General features: G+C 38.6%; 1 protein-coding gene across 1 annotated transcript; it reads right to left on the bottom strand.

Annotated features, from left to right (window-relative positions):
• Positions 1-1,130: 1,130 nt before the first annotated feature.
• LOC140237037 (uncharacterized) lies at positions 1,131-2,443 on the bottom strand. Its single transcript, XM_072316978.1, has one exon. It carries the CDS (start codon positions 2,441-2,443, stop codon positions 1,214-1,216), a length of 1,230 nt encoding a protein of 409 aa, XP_072173079.1. The 3' UTR covers positions 1,131-1,213.
• Positions 2,444-20,047: the final 17,604 nt, after the last annotated feature.

The following is a 20,047-nucleotide window of genomic DNA, read 5'->3' as shown; positions in this document are numbered from 1 at the left end:
TTCCCTCAGAGTGTGTGTGTGTGTGTGTGTGTGTGTGTGTATGTATATATATATATATATATATGTATATATATATATATATATATATATATATATATATATATATGTATATATCTATATATAGCTATATATATTGCACAGATGTTAATAGATTGGCTCCACGAAGACAAAGGAAGGGGTCAACTTCACAATTATTGCGTCCAATTTCCACTGCTTAACGTTTGGTGAGCATTATTACGTGGTACATCCCATATGATTGTATAGCAAAAAACAGTATATTCCATCCTATTGTCACCTCCGTGTCTTTCTGTCTGTCTGTATGTATGTCTCTGTGTTTGTCTCTCATAAATTCTCTGTACTAAACATTTATAGTTATAATCACAAAATTCATGTAACGTAATTACAGTATACAGCAAACAGACAGCTATGATTTCATTTGATGAATTTTGACGCAAGCCATTTAATTGCCGCGCGCAATACACGCATTTTTTTTCACAGTGTACAACATACGGTCTCTACTGCGTTGCGCTCATTTTTCAAAACATACATAAACTTTAAAATAGGAATGTGGAAGTTCATCGTTTCTATACTACACTACATATCGCGTTGTGAAACCTTACCTGAACGGTTACTTTAGTGTGTGTGTAAACGGGGTGTGGGTAGCACAAAAATCAAGGTGACATAATTATCGAGTTATCATTTTGATTGAATATTTCAGATCTAATGAAAACACTTTGGAAACCATTTCAGTGCAGATCAAATTGATTTCCACATACCACTTTGTTTCAAAGTGATAATAGCATACTTGAAATAAAGTAAGCAAGAACATCCTACTTCTGAAAAATCAAAAGGAAATCGTTCTCTTTTAAGTATTTGCTGATGAAACAACTAAACATTTTTGGCTAATTTGTGAGCACTTGAAGTGATTACAAAGGAGTAAAATCTGTTCTACGATAGTTAAAAACAAAAGAGATGAAAGACCAGTAACAGTTCCAAGATTTTTTTTTTTGTAACCAATATAGAGTATACAATGTACAAATATCGTAAGTAGTAATATCTCCGTTTCGTCACATATACATGCCAGTAAACATTGGCAGACTCATCAATGGATATTTCTTCTTGCTGGGTGCTGTAAAAATGACAATCCGGACCACTGAGGAATACAACACTCGAGCAGGATTCGGTCTTTCTAGAGTCATGTTGCAGTCTCTTTTTACTTTGTCTGAACGTTTAAATCGTCGTCGCAGACGTCTTCATGTCTTCCTCGAAGGTAGCGACATGTTTTTAATCTGCTGAACTCTTCTTCCAGATTGATTTGAGGACGAAGAGACTCAGAGTGGTCCTCTAAGCAGAGGTCACTTAGTCGCCATGCGTCTTTGCGGACACGACCACCTCGCTTTGCGAAGTTCCAGGCGACGACGTCGCTGTATGGCCCACTTTTGTTGACACAGCTCGCAGGGTATGCGCCTGTCGTGGAAGATGTATCTACTTTGGCAATTAATGGATTTAAGGAGGAGTTTGTAAAGTAATTGCCCGACGTCGAGGAATTTTGTGGCATCGTCCGGTGCGGAATATCAAAGGGCCGCTTCGTAAAAGTGCGGTGACTGAGGGTTGGACTATTCAGAGGGGATGTGGGGGCGCTGTCAGTTTCTGACTCTGCAGATATCTTCTTACGTCGCTGTTGTTCCGGACTGTTGCTCGCTGATTTGCTCTGATACGGTCTTCTAAGGACCTGAGAGATTCCGGAAGACATTTGAGGTGTTGAAAGAGGAGAGAGTCGACGTGTGTGGACTTTTGGACTGAGGAAAGGTGACTCAGGAGTAGATGTTGATTTCTGCTTCACTCTAGTCCCATCCTTGCGAGAAAATCTCTCAGCTTTGTGTGTTGCACTACCAGTCTGCCTTTCATGATAATCATTTTGAAGCCACTTCGAATGTTTGCAGATGAGATGAGAGTCAGAACGGACGGACATCACATCGTCTTGGGTGTTACACTCGGATGATTCACTTTTCGTGACTCTACGTCTTCTTGGTTGAAGTGATTTGAGTGATCCTACCTCGCTGAGTGAAGTCCAACTCCTGCCCCACTCGTCATCATCAGACGCAGAATTATTACTCGTTAAGCTGGATTCATCCTCTGAGCAGCTCACACTGTGGTTTCGTATGCGTGAGCTTACCCGTGCGTCAGTGCCACACTCTGACTGTTTTAAAACCGTTATGATCGGTAACTTCAGTTTCTCTTGAGAAAAGTCCTCGTCCTCGCCTTCTCTACTCATGTCATTGAGGCTCTTCATGAATTCCTTCGAACATGGGACAAGGGTCGAGTATCCGCTAAAAGCAACCCTGTTACGTGGCGGTAAGCTAGCTGACCGCGCCCCTTCTTCCAAATCGTTGGAAGGAAAGAATCGTCTTGCACGAAGGACGGACGGACTCTCAGGTTGCATTGTAGTCGGAGTTGCCATTCTCTGAAAAAAAAAAAAAAACGGCTACAAAGTTGATGACGAGTTACTGGTTTGAAAGAGTCAGGAAGTTGATTATTAAGCGGCACACAGGATATCTGTTTTTAATGTATTTATATCTGACATTGAATATTCTCCTGGCTTTACATCCAATATCTCATCTTTCCAAGGTGGTCATGAAGTAATTCATTGCTTCAGCTGTCTTAACGGTTCCTCCAGTAGTTCTAGTCATGAAACTGTTTCCGATGCACCACCTGCAGGAAAATAATAGAAAAAAAAATGTAATTTTAAACTTTTATCGAAGATAAAGGTAATACCATTCTGTTCGGAAAAAAAAGGGTCAACTTATACAGTGTAGGCCTATCACCAGATCATCGCAACAGCCTCCTCTAAAATGAACTTTGTGATCACAAAGATCTCTTATCGTCTATTTAAAATTTACCCTGAATAAAGATGCAAAAGACATGGAAAATAAACAGATTAAAGGGTGTGTACAGTTCTGGTCGAGGTGAGGATTTAGCTTTTAACGTTTTGCGAGATATTCAGAAACCACTCTATGAGATGTCAAAGAGCATGCAGTTCTAAGGGGTATCAAAAGTCTATTCGATGAAAATCGGTTTTGAAATGGCTGAGATATCCAAAAACAAGGTGAAACAAAGAGATCCTAATAAAGTTGTGGCATGTCGCCTTTTATTATTAGCACTTTTTTGGATATCTCAGCCATTTGAAAACCAATTTTCATCAAATAAACGTTGAATCCTTCTTAAAATTACATGTACATGCTCTTTCATATTTAATAAGAGGCTTTTCATTTTCTCACTTAGGAATGTTCAAAACATGAATCCCCACCTCAACCAGTACTGTACAGTCCCTTAACATATTTGTATTATCGCACTATATATACACGGAATTTTAGGATTCCATTACAGCAGATTTCTAGGAATCATGAAGAATATATGGCAGAGAAAACGATACTGTGAAACGGGTGGTGCACTGTGAAATATCTATCAGATGAACGCACACAGAAAATGAATGATAAAAAAAAAAAGAATTCGAACAAAAGAAATGACAGTTTGCCTATATGGTTTAAAATACCACATCAACAGTTTATAAAAAGTAATGTTATTTAGTAAGCTTTTGTGATTACATGGCATAATTGCGATTTTCCTTATGACTCGACGATTTTTTTTTTTTAATCATGGCAAACTATATACGTGCACGCCATATAGGCCAAATGGCTAATCTTGAACACACATCCATGTATCATTGTAGTGGTTGAATGATATTATCTAAAGAATATCGGCTGTTATCATATCTTGATTGGGGACAAAGTTCGTTTAATCAGGAGTTCAATCAGGTGTAATTAACTTTGACGATAACAAAATCAATGATATAATGTACATTAATAGTGATGACACTTGGAAATGCATCATTATCTAAATGTTAAACCTAAAGACCGACAGACTCTGAAGGGACAGAGTTCAACATTGTGATAGTGGATATTTTATGACCAGAAATAATGTTAAAATGTGTGCTGGATACGTCTGTGCGTGTGATTTCATCCCATTTACGCCAGAATATTTCATGAAAAGAACGGTGTAATTACGCATGTAGCATCATCCTTGCTGCGATTTCCAAATATGCATATATTTCTTTTTACTCTTCTAAATTCCGAACCCTGCATCTCTTTTTTTTTGGTTAGATTTTTTTTAATGAAACGTCTAGTTCTTGAAGTATCTAGCTCTTGAAGTATCTTACACGAAGTTAATTATTGCATTCCGCTCAGTGGTTCAGAAAAATCTATACAGGTACGCAAGTCATTCTCAGTCGGCCTGTGGATATAGGTACGCAAGTCATTCTCAGTCGGCCTGTGGGTACAGGTACGCAAGTCTTTCTCAGTCGGCCTGTGGATAATGAATGCATCAATCCAAAGGCCATCTAAAATGAAAGTCATTATCGGGAATACATCACAGCCGACAAACCTGCAAGCTGAATGGAAAATACTTCTTTTGTTCTCTATACCGTGGTGTGTTCGCACTGAATAAACCCATGTAACAATCCTAAGCACTTAATTCACTGTATTACATATAGGGTCGATGTATTCTCAATACATGTATTGAGAAATTACTTGGACACATTGTATTTATTCCAAATGCATCACACACTAACATATTCTAACATACACGTTCACACGTAATTTGCCAATCGATGTACATCTGTAGGGTACTTCTTTGTGATGAACAAATTAGAGCGTGTTAGCTTTACCGACAGAGGTTGTTGCCACAAACATCGTGAACATGGTCCCTTTCAAGTGTCTTTCGGTTTGACTCTGCAAACAGGGTATTTTTTTTTTTGTATTTTTGTATTTTTTTAGGTAAGCGTTGAAACGAAGGGACTTAATCTAAATTTCATCCGAGCGATTTGACAAGAACTGCGGGCAAGAACTACATTGTAGGAAAACACTTACACCATTTGAACCATAAAGGGTTAACACATAAGAATGATAATGAAGATGAAGTTTCTGTGGTTTTTATCATTATGTTTTTAGGAAACACTTTGGCAAGCCTAGAAATCATATCATACTAGTATTTATTACGGCAAAGGTAGTGACGATATGAGAAATAATGACGATTACAACTATCACTATAGGCGATAGGGACGAACTAGTAATAATGCTGACACAATACGGTCGTATCGGAAGTACAGAGAAACTTTATCCATGTATGAGAAACATGCACTACATAATGTACATTACTGTAAACAAGTGTAAGTATGTAAGGAAGATGCAAAAAAAAAAAACGATCTTATGGCGCAATGTTCTTTTCAAAGTGAAATGCAGCAAAATGTATCTACGGTTGTACGTTGACGATTCATCAACCGCTTGCCTTAAAGTGAGCGTACAATGTACATGTAAGCTGAAAAGTGACGAGATATTTTTTGGCTGTACAATTGGTTGGGTTGGTTGGGGAAATGGCATTTCACCAGCGGGAAAACAAAAAACAAAAACAGAACAATTAATAAGCATCTTTGATTTTTTGTACAAGTTTAAATGAAGGTCTGTTTTCATTAATTCAGCGCCGTGGCACTAAAGATGGAGTTCCTCCTTATAAATCTAGTGAACTTTTCACGAATAGTAATGGTAAAAGAAGGAGAATTAGAGAGAGGGGGTGATGGGGAAGGGGATATAAATACTCTCGAATCGCGATCATCATCATTGATGCTGCCTCGATAGAGGCCTTCGAGAGAGGTCTTCAACTCAGCATCACATGTACATGTAATCTGAGGGATTACTTATGACTTGTATATTATGTGCACATCAACAGACATGCACCGCCACTATTCACCTTAAACCTCAGTATTTATGTACATCGTAACTTCTGGATCCTGGGGGTATCCTCGTCGAAGTAGAAGTGAAATAAAGAGAGAAAAATACAGAAATACTAGGGAGATCGCGAGCAATAGGCGCATGGGACACATCGACATCTCTACACTTGTAAGTCCACGAGGGAATGGCATGAACAGTCAACGATTCTGCATCAGAAATCTTACCTTGGATATTCCTTTTCCGAGAAGAACTGACAGGTGGTACATCCTGAAAGTCAGAAAGAACATCTCTGTGTGATGTTTATATTATAATCCTATCAAGAAAGAAGGTTTACTGGTACGTGAGCCAAGCACACCGTCAATCGCAGAATAATATTATTTTCTGCTACCTCTCGTGATCACAAAGTTTATGAATGTTGCCATTCTGCGTTCTTATCAATACTCATGACCCTTGATCAGAATATGGTCAGCAACGAGTCACTTGATAGCACGTCACTAAAATGATGCAAAACTTCAAGGTCTCCAAACGATCTGACGTGCATGCGTTAGCTGAACACAGTATTATTGTCACACTCTATCCGTGGAAGGACGTAGTTGTACTACTAGTCACTTCGATCCTTGGCTGCCTCATGTACCTGTACTCTGTACTCCTGCCAACGCGGAGTCGGCTTTCGTCTCTTCAGTCAAAGGAAGCCACAGACAATAGGTACGGTTGCATCGATCGTCCAACACCCGCGGCCTGCCATAAATAAAGCATCAACAAAACCCAGAAGAGGGATGGGGCGACTGGGTCTTGTTATTGTTGTTGTTGTTTTGGCAGGGTTATTTTTTTCCCGTCAAACTCCATTGGCTTAATATGATTTACTCTTGATAAGATACCATTGCCAGGTATAGTCTGAGAAGGTATAGAGACATGAATGCAACATGCTATAAGTAAAGCAAGTTCGCTCCATTTCATTACGTGGTAACTGTCAGTGGAACAAAGATTCGGCTTCAGGAAAGTATTGTTATGAATACATTACGTGACAGGAGATAAACCTGTAACAAAGAGGGGAGGGACGGGGGTGGTACACCTCTCCTTCAACTCATAAAGGACAGCCCCCTCATAGCATAATCGACATTATCAGGGCTTTCACCGTTAAGAGATTTACGTAAGTTTGCACGCGTTGGGCTAGATGTCTTTATCTATGTCGTCACAGAAGATGGAATGACAAAAGATGACTTCACAATAGAACCTTAACTAACAATGGAATCTCGGGAGGGTGAACAGCGGGTGACGCGACTTGTCTACGTTGGGTACGGTGTATTGCGTAAGCGAGTATTACATGTGCCAATACGTCAATGGTGTTTGGTGATGGTCCAAGAATCGGAGTAGGCTACTGCTTTAGCTAACAAGTTTATAACGGTTATTCAATACAAAATGGCACCTGTATATTCATCTTCAACACAGCGTCACAGTGCATGTTTTGTTTTTTGTCAAAGGTTTTCTATATTATGCACTTTCGTCTCACTTTCACTTGCAATATTCAAGTTGGGCGATATGCTCATTATTATAAGAATGACGCATTTCTACAACGTACAAGATTTGTCACACTTGTTAAGAAATACAATCACCAAGTTTGAAATAAGTTTGCAAGACTTAAACGTTTTTCTTTGCTGAAAATCATAGCATAAAAATTACACACAGATCAGTGCTTATCGTATACATGCATGCATGAGTACAAACTGATGAAACAGATTTTGGTAAGCAGATTATCCATCCATACGGAAACTTGAATGAACAATGACAGATTGTCAGAAACCATTATATATATAATTTATATATATATATATAATATATATATATATATATATATATATATATATATATATATATATATATATATATAATTGGGCCTACTGAGAAAATATGAAACTTTGACGTAGGTATAGGTGTTGTCTTCAAGCATCTTTGAAAAAAAAAGGGCGAGAATGTGATTTAGAGGATTTGAAAAGTTGCTGAGTTTTCTTTTTGCCGACATTTGATAATGTTGACGATATATATGTCAGGAGATAAAAGGAATATATAATATCATATAACTGCAACATCTGTTGGTGCACTCTCTCTTTGAAATGTCTTGCACTAAATTGAAAATGATATCCCTATTCTTTATATCTCAACGGATTTATAACCATTTCATTTGAATCCAATTTGTCTTTAAATCCATGAGATATCAAGACAGGAGTATAGATCCCATAGGTTTGCATCCAATCCAGGTAAAAATCAATGTCGAAAAATCTGTCTGAGACTAATTTGAAGAAAAAAGAATCCATTATAAACAATGACAATCAGTGACAACCAGCTATTGAAACATGTAAAAGACATAGAGAACAGATACGCATTCACTTTTTTGATTCAAGACTGCTACTGCTGTTAGAACATTACTATTGTAACAATATAGATGGAAATACATAATACCAGCTACTGCCTTATTTATCCGGAGGGAGATATTTTGAAATACGCTTCACGAGAAAGATGCTGTTTTCACATTAATCTTTTCCAAATTCAGTGTTACAGTATGTTTTGTTGCTTCCAATGTATAATGATATCATTATGACCACTGTGTTACAGCTCGTTTTGTTACTTCCATTATGACTATACAGTGTTACAGCATGTTCTGTTACTTCAAATGTATCATGTCATTTTGACTACGGTCAACAGTACGTTTTGTTATAATATACTTTTACTTTAAAATAGTTATGACCTACTTCCTCATTATAGTCTCGTCGGTAAAAGCCCTGGTCTTCCAGCTCGTATAGGACCATACCATCATTATTATCGTACTCCATATATAATTATAGAGTACTGCCAGATTACTAGAGGGAAGTTTACCCCATATTATGAGGATTAAGTGAATGCAGAAAGAGTATAGAAGACATCACGAAAGTTTGGGGATAAAGTCGTGCGAACTCTCCATTTAAAAGACGGTACAGTGGATATTAACATGTTCCACAGAATGGATACATCTGGTAAGATTCGAACCTATGACGTTCTGCTAGGAAATATCAGACCGCTCATCACCGTGTTCATCACCTTGTTTAAGGCTACACCGGGCACGCAGGCAAACCCATGCTTTCTTGTTCGCATCACGACCAGAGAGCTTTATGATACAACAGCAACACCATATACTTTGGTATTGTAGTCGATAAAAAAGGACTGTATCTTTAATCCTCAATACAATTAATGTTGTGTCATGATATGCTTCACTAAATGAATCTAATCAAATGGGTTCCATTCACTGAAATCCGTCACAAACATGGCCGTTATGTGCAGGTTTTTGTTTTGTTTTTGTTTTTGTTTTTTTTCACCTGGGGCAAGGGAGCGCACGCAGCGACAGAGCCGCGAAAGGAGGATTGTGGGGCTGGGAGGGGATCCTTGCGGTAGATATATCACGTTCACCGTTCTTACTCAGTACAGGCGTTTTCACATCAGCCCGATGTCTCCAAATATCGCGCTATTTTCTGACTTGGGAAATTTTCCCGATAGCGAAATAGCGCGCTATTTGATAATGTGAACACAAATTAACGCGCTAATTGTATCGCTCTGATCGAGAAAATTTCTCGACTCCAACTCGGGAAATTTCTGAAATAGCGGGGTAGTAGCGCGCTATTTGATAATGTGAAAACAACTCGAGAAATTAGCGCGATGAATCCCATTATGCCTAGCGTGTGTGACCCGATCGATCGAGGCAAACTGCACACAAGTCATGAGGAATTTTTGAGAGGACACACACATTACTGGTGCTGTTTATACATACTCAGCTGTCGAATTAGCTATTTTAAAATTTTTAACTATTCGGGCTACCCCCTCTTCGGGCTGATGTGAATAAGAAATGAAATAGCGCTCTAATTCGCAATCGCGGAAAATATTTCGAGCTTGGATTTTTATCGGGCTGATGTGAAAACGCCTAGTATGTACTAGTTAACCGATAACAGCTAGACTTTTCACTCTTATGGCTTTCTGTCTGCATTTCAAAAGGAAAAATAAGGAGTATTCTGCGTCCATGCTGATTACTAATGGCATATCGTGCCTGCTTTTGTTTTTCTGTTAGGATTAGTTCACTCTAAAAACACAAATGTTAAATTAGCATTTAAAAGGGCCGAGTAGTGACAACATTTTGAAAGTGTTGGTTTTCCTGCTAGATTCAACATTTAAAATGTTATTTTAAAAGTTGGATGCAACACTTAAAAAAATGCTGTCACTCCTCGGCCCTTTTAAATGTTGATTCAACATTTGTGTTTTTAGAGTGTTGTTCTTATAGATCTCAATGTATGAAAGTGATGTATAAAGCCCTATCGTAGATGCTAAGTAGATCGTCATAAATAAACTTTAGTAGAACAACTCCAAATGATTGTGAAAATCTGTATACATAGATCACAATATTATAATTCAAAGGGACCCTAATTGCACTTACCTCTTTGTTGTCATCAATTTTCTGAGAGGAGCATCCCAGAGCGATGTAGCCAGTGAAAACAAGAAAGACCTGTTTTCCCTGTTTGATCGTGATACTTGAATTCCTAATTATCTGTGGTATAGAAGGTGGTTACTTGAAACATCTGGCTCTCTCAGAATGAAGATACTGGTCCATTTGCTTCTTGCCGATATAGTATTGCTTCTCACTATTTCCATCTTAGATTTTGTTTTCGAAGACTAATCCTCGTTGAACTGGCGTCCCAAGAAAACCGCCCACTTACAGTTTTCCGAAGCAACTTAGCGTGTTGACTGTGACTTATGTACACACATGTGGTCACTGCCAGCTCAGAGATTCTCAGGAAAAGACATTAGAAACACCACACACATAACAAATCAAAGCGACCTCTGCCATACAATAATGGAGCAATTTGCTCTCGGACTGCATCCATGAGGCAGCTATATCGCCTTTCGCATCTGAGCATCGAATGCATCACGCACAGGAAGAACGCCTATTATGCTGACGCGAGGAGCTAAGTTGATTCTCCATTGATGAGAGCTAGCCCACGCATTGAATCTCAGCAATCTTTCGGAGGAAGTGTTTGCAGACGAGGAAAACAAAAAACAAAACAACTGTTTGATGGCTGTCTCTCCGTCACGTGTTTGTCTTACATTCGCGCGAATGTTTGCTGTGGACAATGTAAAACGGACAGCAGCATTTTAAGTGTTCTGAGAAGAAGACTTTCGGGCATTGCCGCCAATATCATCTGCTCTGTCAATGTTTTCAGATTATTTGCACCTGTACTGATGTTTAGAAGGTTGCTTAGATCACCACTTTATCGAACTATTCGTCAATACAATTACATTATGTAGCATTTTCCTAAACATGTGCATGGTTCCATCGTCGTTTTCTTTCTATCAGCGATAGAGTCCTGAAAGCTGCGAAGACCGAGCAAAGTTGAGCAAACAAACAGAACAGCGACTCGGGGTCAAATCGCGTAAATAACTGTTATGAGATAATGGTCAGTGAGATGAATAGGCACACCCCTTTCTTAGAATGCATCGAAATACAGTCAACACGTAGATCCTCCCTCTATTGATCCCGACGCAGCTACTACAATATGAGTAAATCAGGGATGGAAGATTATGTTGAGTAATTATACCGTTTAGACAATGTCAAATGAACAATATCTGAAGTTAATCAAAACTGCGAAAGAAAGACCTGCATTTTAATCTTTATTCGGAAAGACGTGTTATTTTTGTCGGCAAGATATCTGAACACATGCTCTTCACTACGGGACTCTGCAATTCTAGCTTACTTAATGTTGACAACTTTGTGTTCAATTTAATCATTCCTTATTACATTTATGAGTGACCTTTGCCCTGCCACCTGCAAAGCCGTGGCTAAATCCACGGCGATGAGCTAGAAACTTCGATCCGATTGGCACAGTCATGACAATGTCTTATAAGTTTAGGCCGACTGCTCATTCAGTCGTACCAATGCTCTATACATGTGTGCAATCTATTGAAGACCGTATGTTACAAATATGTGCTTTTCCAATAAGACAAAAAAGAACCAAACAAAAATCAAAACAAAATTACTTTGAGACATTGTTAAACAAACGAAATGTCGAACTCAATATGCAAAGCGTCATGTTGAGATAGGACTGGACGGCAAAAAGCATTTCTGTACGCTTCATTCATTTTTTTATTTTCACTCGTGCTTCACTGAAATGTGAGAAAATATTTCACCTTTCCTTAATGGAATAAACACGCAGCGTATTAGTATTTATTCAAAGTAAAATCAATATGTAGCTTATAATTTCTGTACAAAGTCATGGGATCACTGTCTCTTTGCGACGACTGTATGCATGAGAACAGAATGGTTTTGTCGTGCTATATGTCTGTGGTCAAAGCGAAGGCGATTTATAGACTTTTTCCTAAAACAAAAGACAAACCAATTTTGCTTTTTGGCCATGTTGGATTGCATTGTCTCGTCTGTCATTCCTAATGTTTTATAGGTTAAGATCTAAACTCCATTTTTTTTAATAATATAGGTTTTCCCATCCATTTTCGCACTTTTGTCATTCAATTTCAAAGATTTATTATTCAATTTCGTCCCGAGAAGTAGGTGGAACGCAAATCCTAACTTCAATTTCGTCAAATGTCATTGTAATTCGTTTTTCGTCAAACATTTTCGAAGACATAGCATTCAAAATCGTCAGTTGTCATTCAAATTCGTCCCTCCCGCTGACGGATCGCAGAATGTGAAGATCAAATTCGTCTTTGTTCACACAATTTCATGAATTTTTCATTCAAATTAGTCAGATGTTGTCGATTTTTTATTTTGATGGTGAACCAACTTTAAGCCGACATATTTTTAGTTTCTCTCGTTAACTGTATCGTTACACATTATTCCCTAACCATTTGCTTTAACAATACACAAAAAACAAGACAACCAACGAAAATGATTGAAGGATAAACGACAGTCAAAAGTCATAACCCAGGACACTCTGACAGTGTCACATTTTGAACTTTAACTCGTAATGTTCAGGTTTTCGCATCATAGGCCTAATGCATGAAGCAAAGTTTAAATTTTATACCCTGGAAAGCAGCAAACATAATTATGTTATCCATTCTTTGACATTAAACAGGCGAAAATTCTACCCTTAAATTTTGTCTTTAATCATGTTTGCCTAGAAATTGTTTGTCAGTGTTTTCGTTTACGAGACGGTATACGTACACATGGTACATGTATGTTTGTTTCAGTGTGTACTCGGATTGCTTGTGTGTGTCTGTATCTGTGGTTCTGTGTGTGTGTGTGTGTGTGTTGGGGGGGGGGGCACTTAGGTGTATGTTAACTCCTGAATGTAAAATGTGAACGGTTACAGGAAAAAAAATACATGAATGACTGGAAAATCACACGGGGTAGAGATATGAGACAAACATGAATGAAAAATTAACGAAAATGATTGACAAAAGACGAAATCGATCCTGCTGATTTGAGTGCTGCGAGTGAGACTAACGAATTTGAACTGTAAATGACGAAAATAATTATGCCAAATGACTAAATTGAATGGACTTTATTTGCAAATGAACGACGAAAGACGAATTTGAAAGTAAGATTGGCCTGCTCTCGACATTCCGCGACGAAATTGAAGTAAAAATTTGTGAAATTGAATGAAAAACGTTTGAAAATGAATGGGAAAACCTATATATAACAATGTGCAACATCAAATATGATGATAAGTAAATTAACTTGCTCTAACGTGTCGTGATAACGGCTTAAAATTGATTGCGGTCTGTAGGCCAACATCAGGATCACTTTATAGACAAACCTATATCGCAACCGAGGAAGAAAAGAAATACGACGCTGACTGGCGGTCGTGGAGTACCTAGCTCGCCTCCGAAAAGAAAGCGACAAGGCGAAACAAATTGAAGTAACTCACACCTGAACCTGAATAATATCTTGCTTTTAAGGAAACGATTCTTTCAATACTGAGACAATCACTATGACGTGAAATTCAGAAATTCTTCTGGAATTCATGACAGAAAATGAGATTTTGTGTGAGACATGCGCTCGCAAACTGAATGAAAGGCTTGAGAAACAGGCCATGATGTTTGTTGCCTAATTTCAAATCTGGTTGTGCCGATACTCCTGTTTAGCTGGAAAACTTCTGAAACCTCACAACGTTTCCATGCATAGTATTTGTTTGGTTGTTTGTTTCAAAGAAACTTTTACTGTTCTGTTTGCTTTAATTTTACCTTTATATTTTGGGTATATTATACCACTAGAATAATACATTATATAATCAAGCATATTGTAAAGAATCCTATATAAGGACAGGTACGATTTTGCTTTGTTTTGTTTTGTTTTGTTTTTTGTATGCCATCATGGTACACTGTCTTCGATCCATGCGCTCCAGCAGGCCAAGGTTATTGTTAATGGACCTTGATTCATCGGAGAAATATAGTAGGGAAGAGACAAGAGAAGGAATTAATTAAGTGTCATGCACGTTAAAAGTGATTTTGACTGCACGAATGTTTAACTTCATAAAATAAGAGACAAGACCATGAAATTGTAGGTAAAAAAAAAAGAGAAGACCACGAGCATAAAGTCCTTTTTACATGAAACTTGTGGCGGGGAAAATATGATAGGGCCTATCATTTAAACCATGGCAAGTACCTTTGCTGAATCGGAGGACCCGAGCTCGAATCCAGTCGAGTTTTGATACGTTGTTATTGGACAAGGTGTTTTTACCCATAACACTTTGTCCCTCTCGACCCAGGGGTATAAATGAGTAGGCCTACCTGGCAATAGTATGTATAAGGTTATGATAATGGCATCCCCTCTGGTAGAGCAGTGGTAACACTGAAGAAGCTACCCTAGATAAGGAAGACCATACTATTATTATCGTAACCATTATTGTTATCATATATTATCATTATCATCATCATAATTAGTACTTTACTATAGTAGAAATCGTATAGTAGTAGTAATACTACTACTACTACTACTACTACTACTACTACTGCTACTACTACTACTACTATTACTACTACTACTACTACTACTACTACTACTACTACTACTACTACTACTACTACTACTTCTACTACTACTACTACTACAAACGTCTTTATTTCTTCTCTTCTCGACTGCATGTCTATGCGGTTTTTTGTTCTACTCCGATATAACCGACAGGACATTTCTGTTGTAAGAGTGTGAAATTGATCGAAAGATACACTGTATAGTCATTTGTTTTAAATTCAATTTTCCTCTTAGCTTTCCATAGAGTTTATATTCCATACATGCATGCCCCTTATCATTTCTTCTCACACTTAGCCTCCCATACATCTGTCACGTGAGCGACCTTTTTTTTTTTTTTTTTAAATTTACTCTGCTACTTTGACACGTAGGCATTCAAATCGAAACAAATCAAGTACAGTTGAATCAACGTTTTTTTTTAATAATCGAGCTTTGGTTGTTGGTACAAGGTTGGAGTTTTGATATGAAAATATCAAATACAAAATAAAGTACAAATAAACATGTAACTTTTGGTTTTGCTGCTCTGGGTTCCGGGTTCGGGTTCGCGTCCCCCACCCCCTCCCCCAGAAGTTGGTATAGCGCCGGCGTCGTGTCCGGTAGACCGCCGGTTGTCAGCAGGTGTGGCTCAGCAGTTGGTGTGGCTCACGTCAAATGATAAAAACAAAACAGGGAAGAAAAAAGGAGAAAAGGGAAAAACGAAGAGGGTGGGGGAAGAGACGCCTGTTCATGTAATGCTTCAATAAATTCACTTATGAGTCATCTAGCCCACCCCTTCATCAAAATACACTGGTGCCACCCCCGTTTTAAATTTTGCCTCTCTCTCTCTCTCTCTCTCTCTTCAATCTGGTGACCTTCCTCCAAACCAAATATGAATAACCCCCTCCCCCGTGGCCACGTGAATACTTAAAATTGTCCTTTTTCGGGAGAGTGCTTTTGTCATCTGAGAATATATCCTGTCTCCTTATGCTCAACAATCACCACCACACCCCATAGGAACCCAAGGGGGCCATCCTAAATATTGCCATGAACAGCTTATATTCCTCATCTATAAAGGTATCTACATGTATGAAATATGCCCTTTTCCCCTAAGAATGATCCTCACCAAGTTTGATTGTCTGGTTCTGAAGAAGATAAAAATGTGTTTTCCCCCTTGCCCCCCCCCCCCCCCCCCCCCGTCTCCAAGGGGGATACCCTAGGTATTCCCATAAACAAATTATATTCTTCAGCTATCAAGATATCCACGCAAAACATATCTTGAGTGTAAGGCCTTTTGGTCTGGAGCACATATTTCTACCTATTTCCCCTGGGGGGGGGGGGAGCTCCCCACAGGGGGTCACATGCCCAACACGAACAACCTTAGGACCCCCTAAGGATGATCCCCACCAAGTTTGATTGAAATTCGCCAACGGGTTCTGAAGAAGAAGATGAAAACATGTTGTCCCCCTCCCCCCCCCCCCTTGGCCCCCACCCCTCAAACTTTCACCCCATCTATAGGGTCCAAGGGGGCCATCTTGGGTCTTGCCATAAACAAACTACATTCTTCATAATCTACCTGTATACATACAACATATCTAGACTGTACTGCTTTTGGGTTTGGAGAAGAAGATTCTTAAAGTTTAAAGTTTACTCCACATGAACAACTTTGGGTCCTTACCCCACTAAGAATGATTCCCACCTAGTTTGGTTGAAATCTGCCCACCGGTTCTGGAAGAGAAGATGAAAATGTAAACAGTTTATGCACGACGCACGATGCACGACGCACGACGGACGACGGACGGCGGACGGCGGACGAAAGGCGATCGCAATAGCTCACTCGAGCCTTCGGCTCGGGTGAGCTAAAGAAGTGTCTTGCCTGTCTTTGCTGCAGGACCATACTCCTTGACCGTATAATAACTCTCAAGCCCATCCATGGGTTTTTAGTTCAGTTACCAAAATGTGCAGGCAAATCCATTTTTAACTGCACATTTTGGTAACGGTTGACCCCGTCAGGTATAGGTGCACTATCGGCACAGTTTGGTAACAAATTTCTTTTTACCAAAGTGTGCAGTTACCAAAATGTGCCGTAATAACTACGGCACATTTTGGTAAATGGCACACTTTGGTATTCCCATAATTTACCAAAATGTGCAATTTACCAAAATGTGTCGTAACACTGTCTTCGTCCTGTTTTCCACACAGTACAGTCAATGAGAGACCATACCAATATTTCGTCGTTGATGGAGTTGTAGGAATGCGAGCCTCGGGAGGCAGCAGTTAGTGGACTCGGGATGCGTGGGCGCTACCGGCCTATGAGGGCGCAAATTAAAGAAGAAAGAGACAAGAGTCCCGAATCGGGACTATACTCAGCTTGTGGAGTGCTGAGTGACGAGCTGATGATGATTTGGACACCAGAATGAGTGTTATCTCCATCAAGACCAGGCAATAGCTTCAGAGTGAAGTCTCTACATTCTGTCTTTGTCAATGTAATGTAAATCAATACCCCACTTTTTCAAGATATAAAGTTGTGTGTTTTACAAAAATTCAGTGACCATACTGCAGATACTATTCGATTGTGTTTATAGGAATTATTATACTTTGTAACATTTTCCTGTTGTGAATCAATAAAGCAGTCATGCGATCACGTTTCCCTGTTTGAAAATATGCAGCATCAAATCAAATCAACTCCAGTCGAAACAGTATATAGGCCTAGGGCCTTTATTGCTTTTGATTTGTGTGGTGTATATAAGCGTGTGTGTGTATAGTATGATGGTTTTTGTGTGTTGTGTGGTTATGATCTCTTTTGTGTTCCATTTTGGAATGAGCTCGCTATGTATGTGTAATTATGTATGCCACTTTAATCACGAAGATTTTCCATTTAATCGACAATTTAAATGAAATGAAATCACTTCAAATCATTTAATGTCTTTGAACAATTCAATTACAGTATTTTTATTTCGATTGCACTGTATGCTGCACGCAAGGGAGAAACAAACCAAGCTGCCAAGGGTATGTAATATATTAGTGAAACAATATTTGCTCCTACGACTTTTGCTTAGTGTTATTTTCTCCAAGGACTAGGGGAAAAGCTAGTCCAAACATAGGTTAGTCTGATAAAAAAAAAAGTAAAATCTTACGAGTTCAATATGAGGGTAAAAGGTTGACTGAAATCGGATGAAAAAGAAGGAAGTTATGACATTTTGAAGTTTTGCTAATTTCTGCAAAACTGTTCTTGTACAGCGGATATAAATATGTAAATGAGTAAGCTAACCATGTCATAACTTCACAATTTTCCACAGATCGTGTACAAAAAATGACGAAAATTCAATATTTCTGTCATTGAAGTCTGAAACATGATGTTATTCCTGGTTGAATGGTTTCAGAACAGTGATCAGTTTGAGCCTCATGCACTATTGCGTATGAATGGAAAACTTGAAATTCATACTAGTTGTACTGGCTAGTTGTGAGGGAATGAGCATGCTCACTTTGCCATTTGCATATTCATATTGACCGTTCAAGAACTATTTCCTTAAAAAAAAAATTAACGATACTTCAAAATGTCATAACTATATTTTTTTCACCCAAGTTTGATCAAAATTTTACCGTTGAACTCGTAATATTTAACTCAGTCTTATCAGACTAATATTTGGAACGGATTTTTATTTTTATTTTTTGCTTTGATTGTTTTAATGTTATGTATGATTTGTTTTAGAAAATCAATAAAAAAAAATAAAAAAAAATATTTGGACCGGATTTTCCCTTCAAAGTTAGGTTAGGCTGTGATAGGGTCTTAGGCTTAGCTTGATGGGAGGGTCAGGATTAGGCCGGATTATGTTTGCGGGTAGAATTTGAGATAGCAAACAGAACATAGGGCCTACAAAAGGTCGCTTGCTGCACCAGGGAGGTCCTCCCTGCTTGGACACAGTCAACGAGGTCAAACTGTATGAGATTCAAGCATATTAATACTAGGCCCTATACATTACGTCGTGTGAAATGTTGGTGTGTTGCCGCCGCCTACAGGGTACTCACTTTCCGGGTAGAACATAGAGAAAACAAGCATGCAGGACATTAAGATTAAGTTTTTAAAGGGCCCCTGAAATTCAAATGCAAGTTGATTTGTGTTGATTTATGATAGGCCTACCCTCAATTTCGGTGATATCAAACTAACAAAAGACATGGCAAGGGAACATGCAAGTGATGCTGAGTCGAGGGGAAGGTGCATTCCAATGCCTTTTGTTAAACATTTTAGTACTTTAGCAATGATTGACAGATGAGGTCATCTGAGGAATTGGTTTGGAAAGATTTTTTTTTTTTTTTTTTGTGGGCGTTCCCAAGTAATCTGAAGAAAAAATAGGAAAAAAATACTAATAAAAATATATGGAATGTTTCTAGATATTCTTTTCACCGCAAAAGTATTGTTGAGGGTATCATAAATCAACACAAATCAACATGCATTTGGATTTCAGGGCCCCTTTAATGTGTGGGTATATTTTTTGTGTCGTGCCCCCTTCTCGAGTGGTATAGATTTTTTTTTTTGTTATATCCTTTTTAAATCCAAAATGTCAAAATATCAAGACCATAACATGCAGGGGCGGATCCAGAAATTCCATAAAGCGGGGCGCCTTTACATGTTATGTTTCTTTTCATTTCTTTTGTTAAAAAAAAAGAGGGGGGATTGCGGCCGGTGCTCCCCTCCTGGATCCGCCTCTGATCTATTTATTTCCACATCCTGCAAATTATAGCGCAAGCAAGAAGCATGACCAAAGAGCACTTTTGTTAAATAGGGTACTCTTTGGTTGTGACGATCACGTCAACCTACGTCAGCGAAGAGAGCCAATGCTGGCTAGAGGGCGTAGTGTACAGTGATCAGTGGGCGAACCCACCGAACTCGAAGTATAGACTGCAATATGGTATCCGAGAGACCAGTGAGTAATGAGATCAATGAGTTACGCAGTGATCTATTATTTTATTTATTTATTATTATTATTATTATCATTTTTTTTTTTTTAAGAGAGATCAGTGATTCTACGGGTGAACCAGGGAACCTCTATGGGCAGCCAAAAGGGTCTAGATAATGTACTGTCAAGTAGCTGAAGAACAACGAAAAGAAACTAAAGTAAAAACAAATCCAAAAGCAAACAAAGGCTAATTTATGAAAAGTAGAACACACACACACACACACACACACACACACACACACACACACGCACACACACATCATATATACATTTAATGTACAAAGGTCGGAGCGACATAAGGAACTACTGTATTCACGAACAAACAAAGGACG

Source organism: Diadema setosum, chromosome 13 (assembly GCF_964275005.1).
Source record: "Diadema setosum chromosome 13, eeDiaSeto1, whole genome shotgun sequence".
Taxonomy (NCBI): domain Eukaryota; kingdom Metazoa; phylum Echinodermata; class Echinoidea; order Diadematoida; family Diadematidae; genus Diadema; species Diadema setosum.
This window is presented reverse-complemented; position numbering and strand designations above follow the sequence as displayed.

Coding starts and splice junctions, on each gene's coding strand:
- LOC140237037 (XM_072316978.1), bottom strand. CDS start 2,443: ATGCAACCTGAGAGTCCGTCCGTCCTTCGTGCAAGACGATTCTTTCCT.